Below are 14,721 nucleotides of genomic sequence, written 5' to 3'. Positions count from 1 at the left end.
TATTTAAAATTTATATAAAGGTTGTTTTAAAAGTCAAATAAGAATTTTATAAATCAAACATCTTTATTTTAAAAATATTTAAATTTTATAAATAAATTTAAAATGAGTAATAAACGTAAATTTTGTAGTCAATCCTCCATAAATTTCCTGTGGAAAAAGCACAGGCCGGTGGAACTTGAAAGTGCATGCATGTGTTTAAGATAGTCCTGTGATTGCGATAACATTGGCCTCAAATTTATGGTGACGCGGCATTGTACAAGGTCGTGGCTGCCAACGTAGAGAATGTCGTGGCTGCCAAGTTCAGAGAACTTCAAAGGTCACAACTGTCATGAAGATAAAGGACCGATTTATGGTTGGAGGGTTTTTTTTTTTTTTTTTTCAAAATAGCCTGGCCTCCAAACTTATTTTGGTTAAAAAAATAAAAAATATAGTTTATTTTTAAAATAAGAGATGCAGCCTTTTAAAAATTTATTATTTATTTATTTTATAGAAATGAGCAAAAAAATTAAAAACTCAATTTAATCCAGAAAATAATAATAAAAAAGTAACTGAAAAAACCGAACCGTGAAAAAAATACGCTTAAACTGATTAGAATTTAAAAAAAACAGACTGATTCGGTTCGGTTTTGGTTTTATAAGCTTGAAACCAAAAAAATCAAATTGAATTGAACCCAAACTGGAAAAAATCAAACCAAACTGGAAAACAATTGATTCAAACCGATTTGAACTAGTTTTTGTTCTAAAAAACCAAACCGAACTGAAACCGGTTGGTTTGAACTGGTTTCGGTTCGGTTTCAGTTTTTTTAAAAAAAATAATAATTTCGGTTTGGTTATTTTTTAAAAAAAAAAACTGAACCGAACCGAAAATAATCACCCCTAATTTTTTATCTAAAAGTTAAGAACACATAATAAATATTTGATTTGAGAACGTTATAAAAAAATTATATTGTTACATGTGTAAAATAAATAAATAAATAATAAATTCGGTATTAATCCTACTCCTAGTAGGATAAACCTATTTTATAGGGATATAAATATTTATTTCCTATTATTTAGTAATATAATGGAAACCAATAAAATGATACTAAATTTATTAGTCTTTATTTCCTTTTTATTATTATCTTAGTTTTTTTTTCACTTTCAGATAAAGATGGATAGTGTTAAAAAAGCAGCAACATTTTTTGAAATGTAATTTATATTCATTCATTTATTTTTAATTTAGATTCATGTCATGTATAATTGAAAAGAATTGTTTCATATAAAAAAGGCTCATAATAATATAATATTAAGAGAAGTTTTTTTTATATAATTATCGTTTTAGAAGCGATTTAAATTATGTAAAATAATTCAATTTATGTGCCTAATATTTACTTAAATTCAGGTAAAAATTCATTATTTCATATGGTTAAAAAATAGACAGATTAATTTATTTATATTTTTAAATCTTACATAAATATCGTTTAAAAGTCAAATTAAGGATCATGTTTTCGAGAGTCCTGTGATTGCGAATAACACTGACCTCAAATTTTAGGGTGACAAGGCATTTAACAAAGTCGTGGCTGCCAATGGAGAGTATGGCATGGTCCTCGCAGGGAACTTCATGGGTCCCAATTGTGTGTGTTTGGGATTGTATTTTGAGTGAATTTTTTATTTTTATGTTAAATTAATTTTTTTTTTGATGTTTTTATATTATTTTAATGTGTTGATATTAAAAATAATTTTAAAAAAATAAAAAAAAATTATTTTAATATTTTTTTAATAAAAAAACATTTTAAAAAACAATTGCTACCATACTTCCAAACACTTGAAAAGAAATCGGCTTACAGTTGCAAACTCCAATCACACATGTATCAGCTTCTAGTTTAGAGGAGTTTGAAAATGTGAAATTGTTATTTTTTAAAGTATTTTTTATATTAATACATCAAAATAATATGAAAATATTAAAAATATATTAATTTAAAATAAAAAAAAATTAATTTTTTTAAAATATTTTTAAAACGCAACAACTACTTGTTATAATTACCAGCCCTTCATAATTAATCCTCTCTTATTTCATTGTTAACTAGTCTTTGATTAAACTTGTTTCTTTATTTAATTCGAGGCCACTTCTGTGTTAGCTCCATGATCCTTATCATTAGATTTATTTTCCACGGGCATATCTAAGTTTGGCTTGCCACGTATTTGCCACGTCATAAGACAAAGATAGATTGTAGATCCCACTTAAGGAGATGTTTAATTCTCAAAAAATAAATTAAAGGAAGGAGATTTATTATTGAAATTAGATGCGAACACTTGAGAAATTCTATTTTCTGTTTGCTTTGCAATGAAGAAAAAAATATAGTGGACTTCATTGCGAGCATTGATGGTCAATTAGGCAGCGGGGCTTTAAAAATGTCTTTGTAACCTTTTTTTTTAAAAAAAAATTGTCTTTGTTCTTAACAACTTTGAACATCAAATGAAATGCATTTTATTATTGAAATATTGATACACGAAAAAAAATCACTAATAATTTTAGTGAACAAGAATAAATTTTTTATTCTACACGAATTTTTTCTTCTTTTTTTACAATTATAATGGGATGATTGAAAAAAAAAAAATGTTTTTTTTTTAAATTTAGTTATTAGTTGATTAACCCAAATTTAACATATCAAAAAAACATTTGAATGCTCAATCATCCATGAGCTAGAGGAAGAGTCAAATATTACGAGCTCAGTTTTGAGAAAGAACCGACCCTATAGGCTTCGCCTTGAAGAAGAGCCCACCGCCACGGCCTTAAAGGAAAAGCCTAACTCTAATGGGCTCAACCTTGAAAAAAATTCTATCCCTTATGGACTCAGCATAAAAGAAGAGCTCGATTCCTATGAGCTCATCTACATGATAGATCTTATTCTCTCTATATTTGTAGGTACACAAAAAATCTCTCAATACTATATTTTTTTCTCATTATGTAAGGAATATTTATCCTTCATCAATACTATTAGAGAAAAATCACACTTTATCCCCTTCTCTTAGTAAAAAAAAAAAGAAAGACTTGTGGGCTAAAAATTCCCTATAAATTCTTCAAGCTTAAAGTTCACATTCTCTTCATTTTCAATATTTTTAGTATATATATTTTAAAAGTTTATCTCAATAAAATATTATTGCATTTTCTCTTTCTTAAAAGATGCTTACTCAAGCATCCGAAAGTCCTAAAATCTAAAAAAAAAAGGAATCTTTTGGAGGTATCAGACATTAGCCACCTCGGCCTACCAGACACCAGGTACAAACTACTGGCCATCTTAGCCAGGAAAAATATATCAAATTTCTAGAACAAAGAGATTAACCAATTATCCCACATATAAATCTTGCTTCTAAGCTACTTGGATTTTTTGAGACCTCATTTATTGGCGTTGTTTATGGAAACCTGATCAAAAAGCTATCAATTTCTAAAACTTGTTTTTGACATTTCCATGTCATTCCATGACACACAAATAAAACACATTTGGGCTAGGATGCTAGACCAATCTACCCGTTATCAAACACTTCTTTCCCAACAAACCTTCAACTCATCATCTAGATGCAACTCCTTACTTAAACCGTGTTCCCAACCAAACCTTTAACAACCCATCAAGTCTTGACACCTTTAGTAACATACAATGTCTTGGCACCACGACCACCAACCGTACTAAGTGTTCATAGACGATTACACTACCTATGAGAGACTAGACAGAATTATATTCATGAGACTCCCTCAAGGGGTCGCTCATGCCATTGTGATACAGTAACAGTACTTTCTCAAAGATGCTTTTATCCTCTAAAAAAGAATCCAAAGAGATTGACACCACCAACCAACACAATGGACGAAAGAATATGATGCTCATTGAAAAATATGAATAAAATGAGTACAATTATACCGCCTAACATATAATTTTTATGATTTTATGGTAACATTTGTTCATCCACAAAAATAATATGAAAACCTTGTTTATTAAATATAATATTATTATAATTTGTGGTTTATAAACAGATGTCAGAGCGGAATATACCGTGTGAAGTTGAGTGAAATGAATATATTTACCATTCTTAAATTTATTTTTTATTTTGTTGTCATAAATTATTAATAGTTTAAGAGTGTAGATATAATATTCTCGCGATACGATAGAGAAATATTAAAAAAATTACTAATATGTCTTGGACAAATAATATTTTTTAGGTATTTAAATTTTCTTGGATGATTTAAGATTCTATCATAAATATATATCATATAACTCTATTTTAATATAATAAAAAATAAAAACTCAGTATTTCTACTAAATATTATCCTATCATGTTAAATTTTATATTTTTTTAATTTTTTTTTACTATTATTCTCATCAATAATTATTACAAATTTGTCATTATTAGATATGAAGAGGCCGGTGCAAAGAAATATGTCGTGTACGACAAATCCATGGACCAAGCTAGAAACTTCACAATGATTGTTGGAGAGCTAGGATTGGAGATAATCTTATTGTTTATGGATTGTGATACACTGTAGTTTTATGCCAAACTCTTTGATCTTATCAGATAAAGGACTAAGAGATGGTTTGTACATGATTATACCTAGAAGAATGACTATAACCCCCATCAATGGAGGGGTTCTTCCTTGTCCAAAAATATATTAAACACTTGCTTTTTAGGGACTATATTTTTCTATAAAAAATGAGTTTGGAAAACTATGATGGCCTGACGAACATATATATATATATATATATATATATATATATAGTTGAATAGGAATATATTGTTAAGAAAAAAAACAATTTCATTGAAAAAAAATAGTTGAATTGGAAAATATAATTTTGATGAAAAAAATAAAAGTTTCTTTTATAATTTCATTTGTTATTTTTGTGATATATCTATTTTTATTACTATACAATTAAATAAAAAAATATATTCAAAATTTTTTACAGAAACACTTTACAGCTGTAAAAAAAAAAAACAACTTAATCAGGCTGAATACCAGCCCTTCATTATGGCAATTGATTGCAATGCTCACTAGGCTTTGATTAAGCCATTAACTTCGTTTCTTTAGTTCGTTGACCCTCGACATTGGATTTATTTTCCATGGACAAGAATTTCAGTTTGGTTAGTTTGGCAAACCAGGCATTTGTCTCATCAACACATCAACAGACAAAGATGTCTCGTCAAAGAGATTTTTGTTTTTTTTTTAATAATTAGATTTGTACACTTGAGAAAATACGTTAATTTCTTTCTCTACAAAGAAGAGAAGAATAGCACTTAAATTCATTTTACGAGCATAATATATGCAGCCACGAGTTTGTTTGTTTTTTTTTACGAATATTTTTGTAATTTAAAATTAAAATCAAACTTTTATAAAATAGAGATATGCACAAATTAATCCAGACTCATGTTAATAATAATAATAAAAAAAAAAAAGAAGAACATATCCACTCGCTTGCTAAGCCAAGATTTGAAGATATTATTGAGATAGAAATTGATGCAAGTTGAAAACTTGTTATGGTCGCCAAAACTTAACAACATGGTACATGATTGCATTAAAAAATTGGAAAATGCCAGCAAAAAACGACAAGAAATTGATTGATTGTTCTATGGTTAACATAACACATGGTGGGATTTGATGTTAGGATGGCCAAAACCACGTCTCTGTATTTGTTGATGCGATCTCTCCATTCGTGAGAGTGACTAAAAATATTGAAGGAATAATGCAACTGGTTAATAGGTCTTTGTTCGGTTTACCCACCAAATATAAAACCAAGAGAGAAAAAACAAAGGCAAGGTCTTCAAGGTTCGAAGCACGAGTAAACTTTCCATGGCAAAAGCAATCCAGGAGCTGAGACCATGGAATCGCAGAATCCTTGGTTGTTGGGACATGGATTCTTCCTTCTCTTCTAGCCCGTTTAAGCAGAAAGAATATAATTAGCTCAGCAAATCCTCCATTATAATATTTCAGGCAATATATTCAAGCCTAAGCCATCGTGTAAATTTTTGAACCGTGCGTGTATTGGCGCGACTGCTCATAACTTAAAGAGAGGGGAATAAATCACGTGACTTGGAAGAAATTTAAACTTAATTAATGGAGACATTATCAGCCATTATTCAAGACTTGGTAATATTAATGCTTTGATGGTTGAAATATCTAGATTCGCATTATGTCACCATTGAAAAATAAAAAACAGTAGAATACCGTTACTGCCCATCAAGGCAAAAATCAAATAATTAGTTGCTACGGGCTTTATTAAGATTTTACATTTTTATTGCAATGAATTTACTAAATTATTCTTGGTAGCAAAATTAATTTAAGATTGCTTTAAGGATATTTTTATAGTTTCATTAAAGTTTTCTTGTTATAGTGATATTGGCAAAGGGGTCAGTTGGTCTTTATAGTAATTAAAAATATTAAAAGTTAAAACCTGTCAGGCACTAATATGTAAATTTCATCTTTTAATTAAAAATTTCAACTTGTTATTTTTTTTAAAATATTATCCTCATTTTTTTGGTGGTTTTTTCTTTTAATTCTTTTGTGAGATTGATTCTTCTTTTCAATTTAGTCATTCGATATAAAATTATTCATCCTCTTATTTATTTTTTGTTTTTTTTTCAAATTTAACCCTTATTTTTTAATTGTTATTTTTACTTTTGAATCCTTTTTTGTGATTAATTTTTTTATAATTTCATCCTTTTAATTGGGTTTCGTGATTTTTCTAGATTTAATGCTTTCGATTAAATGGTCTAGGTCACAGGTTTTATAAGCTAATACGGATTCACTTCATTTTTTTTTCTTTTTACTTATTTTCTTTTTCGATCTCATTACTCGACGTTGATTTTTTTAAAAAATATGCTTCGTGGTTTTCTTTGTTTTTTCTTTTATAGGATTATCTCATTCTCATGACTTGGCTCAAGGGATTGATGATTTAACCCGAGTGAGCTTGCACCTTTCTTGGCTTTTAATTACTGTTTTTTTTCTTTTAAATCCTTTTGTGTGAATGATTTTTTTTTAAAAAAAATTCATCCTTCAATATTTGATTTTTAGAGAATTAACCTTCGTAATTTTTGGTGTTTTTGATCAGATGGTTCGAGACACGGGTTTTATAAGCTAACAAAGATTGGCATCGAATTTTTTTTGGACTTATTTTTTCCCATCTCATAATTTGACATTGTAAAAAAAATTGGGCTTTGTGACTTTCTTCATTCTCTTTCCTATCAAATTATCTCGTTTCATAACCTTACTTATGAGTTTGGAGGGTTGACCCAAACAAGTTTGGTCATTGTTTTGACTTATATTTGTTATATATTTTTTTATCCTTTTTATGTTTCATTTTGTTTTTTTAATTTCATTGTGTAACATTTGATTAGTTAAAAAATGGATTTCGAGGTTTTTCCAAATTTGTTGCTTTTGGTCAAATGCCTTGTTTCATGGGCTTAATGAGTTATCATGGGTTGCCATTGTTTTTTTGTTTTTTTGCTTATTTTTTTCATCATTTAAAAGTGATTTTTCTTATTTAACATTGGGTTTTCCCATTCTTTAAAACATATTTGCGACTAAACATCATTTTTTTAATTAATTTTTTTATTTGACTCGGGAACACGTGTCACATAACTAGTAACCAACACTAATTGAGAAGGAGAATTCATTGTTCCCTCCTCACATATCATTGTTCATAGAAATAGTGATCTATTTTTTTCTCCTTTATCTTTTCTTTGTTTTTTTTCTTTTACTTATTTTTTTTTTGTTTTCGTCATTCGAAAGTGGTTTTTTTTATTCTTTAAAATGCATTTGCATCAATGAAACATAATTTTTTTCTCATTTAATTCTTTATCCGACCTGCAGTGGAGCACGAGTCATATAACTATTAACCAACACTAATTGAGGAGAAAAATTCATTGTTCCCCTCCTTATAGATCATTGTTCACTAGAATAATAATCTATTTTTTTCTTTATTTTTTTTTATATTTTTTTAATTTTATCATTTAATATCCCAGTATCATGACCCATGTCACAAGTTTGGTAGGTTAACCTAGTAAGCTTGTGTTTTTTTTTTCCTTTTTAATCGATTTTTTTCTAATTTCATACTACAATATTAGGTTGATTAATAATTAAATTTCATAATTTATTTTAATTTTTTTTTCCATCAGGCCATTTAGGTCTCATTACTCGGGTTGTAGATTTGACATTGTTTTTATGGTTTTCAATCTTTTATGCCGGGTTATCTTTATTTCATGATTTAGACCATAAGTGTAGCCGGTTAACTCGAGTTGATTTATTTTTTTATATATAAATTATATTCATACTACATTAAGTTGACTTGGACAAGTGTTTTTTGTTTTTGGTTTTATCTAATTTCACACTTCCAATAACTAAAAATATGGAGACAAATCATTTGTGCCCCTCGCCTACCATGCATATGTCTATTTTAAGTGATGCGCGGTCTACTGGGGCATTCTTGTGCACCTCAAGTGCTTGCTAAGCTAGTTTCCTTGTAAAGATACATAGCGTACGTCTAGGCCGATCGTTGCTCGATCGCTTGCATGTTTATTACAAGCTACTAAATGATGAAATTAAATTTAAAAAAATTAATTCAAGTAAACTCAAGATATTTCGCTTAATATTTTTTAAATGACCCTCATTTTTTTTTCAATTTTTTTAAATTTTATAATAAGCTTCTCTTTATATAAAATTATTAAAATAATATTTTAAAAATTATCTAATTATGCCATAATTTTCAACTAAGATTAGAGTTTTATGGTAACAATAACAATTACTTTATAAATAATTATATATAAACCTAATATGCATAATTTTAAAAAAACTTTTACTCATGAATACTCAATACTAATAAAATTTATATTTTGTCATTTTTATTACAAGTTTTTTATAATATATTTTTCAAATTTATTATTTTTGTTTTTCTTTCTAATAAATGCATATAAAAGTTATTGATTCATGATTTTCTTTTTTATAGAAACTTGCTTTGAAGATTACAATAAGTTTTTATGTAAAAACAATGATTTTGAAAAAAGAAAAACATGTTTTTGTCAAAAAAAAAAAGAGAAGAAAAACATGGATAAAAGGGAGTTTAGAATTTTTACAAATATTTATTTTAATTGTATCATATTTTTATCCAATAAACCCCGTTGCTAATAAAAACAATATATAACCTTTATATTTTATTTTCTCAGGTATTTGTTTTAATTACATTGTCAATTCAAATGATGGTGTTTTTATTCAAGAATGCCCCGTGACACCGTGTGGGGTCACAGACCAGTTATACACATACATGTAACCTTTCTTGGAGGTAAAGATGTTTCCGGGACGCTTCTCTTGTTGTCTGTGATGCATAGTCTATTTTCCAATCTGTCTTCGGGAACGTTTGGTATTGCGTTTATACCTGCGTTTCGTCAAAATTTAAATTTTTTTTTTGTTAAAATTGAGTGCGGTTTGTACTTTTTGGATCGTTTTGATGTGCTGATGTCAAAAATGATTTTTAAAAAATAAAAAAATATCATTGGCATATATTTCGGTACGAAAAACTATTTGAAAAGCACTCGCAACCACACTGTCAAACACGCTATTCATCTTTCATGAGAGAACGGAAATACAGAATGGATCCGTACGCTTAATAAATAGAGAAAAAAAAACAGTGTTGAGTTACTTCGCTTATTTTCATGTTTCAAGAATATTTTTTTACTTTTAATTAATATATTTTTGATATTTTTAGATTATTTTGATATGTTAATATTAAAATTCATTTAAAAAAATAAAAATAATATTATTTTAATATATTTTTAAATAAAAAATACTTTAAAAATATCTTCACAGCATATATAATATCATATAATTAGATTTTATTGTAATGTTTACTTCAACCTTCTGGTGACATGTAATTTCTTGAGGCAAAAGAAAGAGCACCCTGATTTTACGACCCACCAAACACATTAAAAAATGCCCATTTGACAGAAAAATGAGCAGGACAAGCGGGGAAAACATAGCCATTTGATGAAGGCTAAAGAAGGCCTTCAAAAATAGCCACGTGATACTGTGACCAGCCATGTGAAGATCAACAGCAATATTTATTTAGGCTATATAATATTACGGTTGTTTTTTAAAATATTTTTAATTTTAAAATATATTAAATTAATATTTTTTTTTAAATTTATTTTTAATATTAAAAAATAAAAAAATACTAGAAATGACAATAGGTATACACGAGTAAGGCTAAGCGCTTGGTATACAAGGATATCCAGACTATCTTTTCTTAAGATAAAAAAAGTTGCGGTCTAGTGAGGAGGGATGACAATGGGTATACATGAGTTGAATTTCTTGATATTTATATTTTTATTATTATTTATTATGTAAAAAATTTAGATATTTACAAACTATCTATTAGGTGTCGGATATCCATATTGGTATATATTATTCACTACTATTTATTACTAAAAACAATAGTTAATATATATGTTTGAAGTATGTATATGTAAATTAAATGATAAAATGATAAGTTTTATCTTAATATATACATATTATATTAAAAAAATCTAAATACTCTATAATTAAATTTATATGATATAAATATATATTCTTGGTTAGGCTTTGATGTGTTTAACAATATTCATACTATATTTATTATTTATCGAGTAAGGTAACTATTTAAAAAATACTCGGCTATTTAAATCAGTATCCATTAAATTAAAAATTAATTGTATATTTGACATTGAGGTTAAGCTTGTTTTTTATCAGGATTTAAATTTATTTTATTTTAAATTTATTTTTTTAATGTTTTTATATTATTTGTTAATATAAAAAATAAAATTTTAAAAATAAAAATTATTATTTTAATATATTTATAAATAAAAAATATTTTAAAAAACAACATAGGATAGAATCCTAGCTGGTAAACTGCATGCACTAGTGACAGAGATTCATAGTTAAATTTTATAATCTTGGACTGTTTTGGTTTTAAGCTTTTCCGCCGCCCAAATTGAATTAAAAATCTTATATCTCTCCTTGAAAAAAATTCTGAAATAAATGAGACTTAAATACCATTTCAACACGGGATTCAATTCATTTTTCCTTTTCTTTTCTTTTCTGAAGAACAAAATAGATGAGACAGGGCCCACAACGAAGGGGGTGGGCCCAACTAGTTTTATATGTATGTGGGATGGCGTACGGTATGCAGCAGGCAGTGGCGATCGGCCGAAGACCCATAACCCGCACCTGATTGGTCCACGAGATTGAGATATTTTTCATCAGCCAAAATGGAATTAAAGGCACAATAAAAAGGAGAAGCTCTTAAAAAATAAAAACGTTGTTTATCGTGCCACCTGTGCCGTGTTTAGGCCATCGCTATTGCCGTTAACTTTCATTTTCTCCTTTCGTGGAAATTTATAACCTGTCCGTCTCTTTTTGTAATTAGTTTTGAAATTTATTTTCGCTTGAAAAATATAGTTTTTTTTTTAATTCTGCAACAATTCAATAAATGCATTTGAAGTATTGATTTTTATTTTCCAATTTTCTTTTTAATTTTTTTGTGAGGTTTTTTCCTCTTTATGGTTTGGGTGGCCGTAACATAGATTTGTGTTGTTAAAAAGAAGATTTTCTCAACAATGTTGGAGGTTGATATCCACGTATAATGACCACAACAATTAAAAGAAAGACTCAGGAGGGAGGGGTGTATTTGTCAGATCCGAATTTGTTTTTTAAAGGATATTAATTCAAGTTGTATAAATTTTAAAGTCATTAAAGATTTATATAGTTGTTAATTTTAAAACTCGTAAAATTAGTCGAGATACTCATAATCTAAATACCCATATTAATTAACAAAAAATTAAAAGATTTGAAAATAGTGAAGCTATTGATCGTAGTAGGGGAGAAACTTAATTTTATCTAGATCTTGCATTGTATTTTTGTGTGTGTAAATTTTCTTAAATATACTCTTACATTAATCATGATCCGAGTTTTTCTACCCAAATGGAGGAATATATCTTTTTTTTCCTCTCCCATTTATGAAGTAATATAGACTCTCTTGTGAAAAAGATGAATATAAACAACTCTAATTTTTTTTTTAATTTTAATCATTCATACATAGTAACTCCATTCATGTATAATAATTCTTGAAATATCAATTTGGTCTACAGATGAATTTATTATGCTAGCATAAGTTGTAAGAAAAAGTTACTTAAAAACCCATCCCTTGGAGCATAATGGCCATTTCCAAGAATCCACCATTGAAATTGAGCTGTTGACATATTTAACAAAAAAGAAAAGGAAGGAAGATCTTTGTTTCGAAGAAAACAGGTGGAAAATTGTGACAAAAGAAAAATATTAGTCGTAAGAAGCTTTAAATGGTAGTTGGTTGATGAGGGTTTCATTTCTTTCCATCCTTCTTCTTAAGCACTAAGCTTTCTTGAAAACAAACCCCCACCACCACCACCACCACCATCACCATCACCACCATCTCTAGCACCACCTCTACCTTTATTTAAAACCCAAATCTGAACTGATCAAAGCAAAAGCTATAGACACCTTTTAAAACAAGATATTCTCTTCTTTTTCTGGTATTTTGTGTCATTTAGAATCCTTAAAAATGGAGGTTTATCCATACCCATCTCGTTTTTCCATGTCTTCATTGTGTTCTTTTGGGAATTTTGTTGATAAGGTTAAAGAAGTTTGTAACTTCGTTGTTTCAGCTATTATTGGCAACATATTCTCTGCGATCTTCACCTTTTTCTTTGCATTAGGTTTGTTTATCTCTTCTTTCTCATTTGGTTTCTTGTTTTTTCCATGTAAATGAAAGTTTTTTTTTTTCATTTCTTGATTGAATGACATGTGTTCTCTTTATCTGTTTCATGTTCTCTGATCTGGGTTTGTTGGGTTTTCGTTTTTGGGTTTCTGTCCAATCATTGATCCTCTGTTTCATTGCAAGTCTTAATTCAAGGAGTTGAGTTTCCATAAGATTATGCTGAAAAAGATTGGAGCTTTTATGTTAAAAATGATCCTGATATCATTGTTTTATCGGATTTCTACAGTGGGAAAAAGGTTTTGGCATATAGACAAAAGGGCCTTTTTGGTTGGTGTTCTTTGTAATCATGTTCATGCTGTAGATGATGTCTGATTTCTTAGAATTATTAAGGATATAGCAAGAGACTTCATTTTTAAGAACTGTTTGGTAGTTTGGAAGTTTTTGTTGAAGGAACTGGCATTATTTTTTTGCAGTGGGCACTTTGTTAGGAGCCATGACTGGGGCATTGATAGGCCAAGAAACTGAAAGTGGGTTTGTTCGAGGGGCTGCAGTTGGAGCCATATCAGGAGCTGTTTTCTCAATTGAAGTATTCGAGTCATCTCTTGTTCTTTGGCAATCAGATGAATCTGGGATAGGCTGTGTCCTTTACTTGGTGAGCAATTTTAGCTTATCTCTACAAGTTCTTGAAGTGTAGGCAATGGCTATGAGTTGTTGAAAGTGAATATCGACTCATGTTTGTCTTCTATATTGATGCTTTTAATTAACTTGATGTCTTTGTTTAGCTGAGTGATCCGATTTCTGATTTTGAAATCAGTTAATGTGAACTTTTAATGTGGTCAGATTGATGTTATCGCAAGCCTTCTTAGTGGACGACTTGTTCGTGAGCGCATTGGTCCTGCTATGTTAAGTGCAGTACAAAGTCAGGTAATTTGGGATCCAAGGCATTGTTGTTGATGGATTAGACAGCACGTTCCTTGTCCATTATGCTTTGCTTTCATCTTATTTACTAGTTGTTACTTGTTTGTTATTCTCTACTCACAAGCTGAATTCATTCCATAATACAATCAGATGGGTGCTGTGGAAACAAATTTTGAGGAGATCCCAAACATCTTTGACACTGGTGGTTCCAAGGGATTACCTGGAGATTCTCTTGAGAAGATCCCGAAGATCAGAATCACAAGCAATAACAATGTAGATGAATCAGGAGAGAAAGTCTCTTGTTCAGTTTGCCTTCAGGTTTTGTCATTTTTTCCATTCAACTATTTCCGGCATTTTTTTCCTTTCCCTTCTAGCTGGTAACTAGACGTGTGATTGATTGACGTTCTGACTGTTTCATGCATCCAGGACTTTCAGCTGGGAGAGACGGTTAGAAGCTTGCCTCATTGTCATCACATGTTTCACCTACCTTGCATAGATAAGTGGCTACTTAGGCATGCATCCTGCCCTCTGTGTAGAAGGGATCTGTGATGTTTTTGTAAATTATGGGATGAGAAATGTTTCTTTTGATGTGTATACAGGCATTACCATTCTTGGCTTCTGTCTTCTGTTTATTATCAGCAGATGATTAGTTACTCTGTTGCTGTTCATTTGAGCATGCCATGCCATTGGCCAAATCCTTGTACTAGATCTAGTTATTTGTATAAAAGTTTTGGTTCTTCTATCCTCTTCCAGTTTCCTTGATACGCTGTAACTGTAAAACGTGGCTGTTTAAGGATGACAATTAAGCTATAGTGATAGACCAGCATGAGATCCCAACATTGATCATTGGGGTTATGCAGATTTAAGTGGGCTATCGAAACAGCATACAATGTTTTTGAAAGGTTCAATCTTGATTAAGGTGATGTTACTTTCTGGTATTAGAATTCTCCATATATAAAAAAAAGGCTTGTAGTCAACCCAGGATGAACAAGATCCGTATAATCTACAGAGCTCATTACTGAACCATTGCTTCGCAAGCAATGGGATCTCATGGTAGCTAGTGG

At 29.2% G+C, this 14,721-nt stretch overlaps 1 protein-coding gene across 1 annotated transcript; it reads left to right on the top strand.

Moving 5' to 3' along the window:
• The first annotated feature begins 12,300 nt into the window (after positions 1-12,300).
• On the top strand, positions 12,301-14,399 carry LOC133693671 (NEP1-interacting protein-like 1). Its single transcript, XM_062114936.1, has 5 exons — positions 12,301-12,737; positions 13,213-13,391; positions 13,580-13,663; positions 13,808-13,975; positions 14,084-14,399. The coding sequence occupies exons 1-5, from the start codon at positions 12,584-12,586 to the stop codon at positions 14,204-14,206; spliced, it is 708 nt and encodes a 235-aa protein (XP_061970920.1). The 5' UTR covers positions 12,301-12,583; the 3' UTR covers positions 14,207-14,399.
• The last annotated feature ends 322 nt before the right edge of the window (positions 14,400-14,721 follow it).

This window comes from Populus nigra, chromosome 5 (assembly GCF_951802175.1).
Source record: "Populus nigra chromosome 5, ddPopNigr1.1, whole genome shotgun sequence".
Taxonomy (NCBI): domain Eukaryota; kingdom Viridiplantae; phylum Streptophyta; class Magnoliopsida; order Malpighiales; family Salicaceae; genus Populus; species Populus nigra.
This window is presented reverse-complemented; position numbering and strand designations above follow the sequence as displayed.

Coding starts and splice junctions, on each gene's coding strand:
- LOC133693671 (XM_062114936.1), top strand. CDS start 12,584: ATGGAGGTTTATCCATACCCATCTCGTTTTTCCATGTCTTCATTGTGT. Junction 13,664..13,807: donor TAAGTGCAGTACAAAGTCAG/GTAATTTGGGAT, acceptor TAATACAATCAG/ATGGGTGCTGTGGAAACAAA. Junction 13,976..14,083: donor CTTGTTCAGTTTGCCTTCAG/GTTTTGTCATTT, acceptor TCATGCATCCAG/GACTTTCAGCTGGGAGAGAC.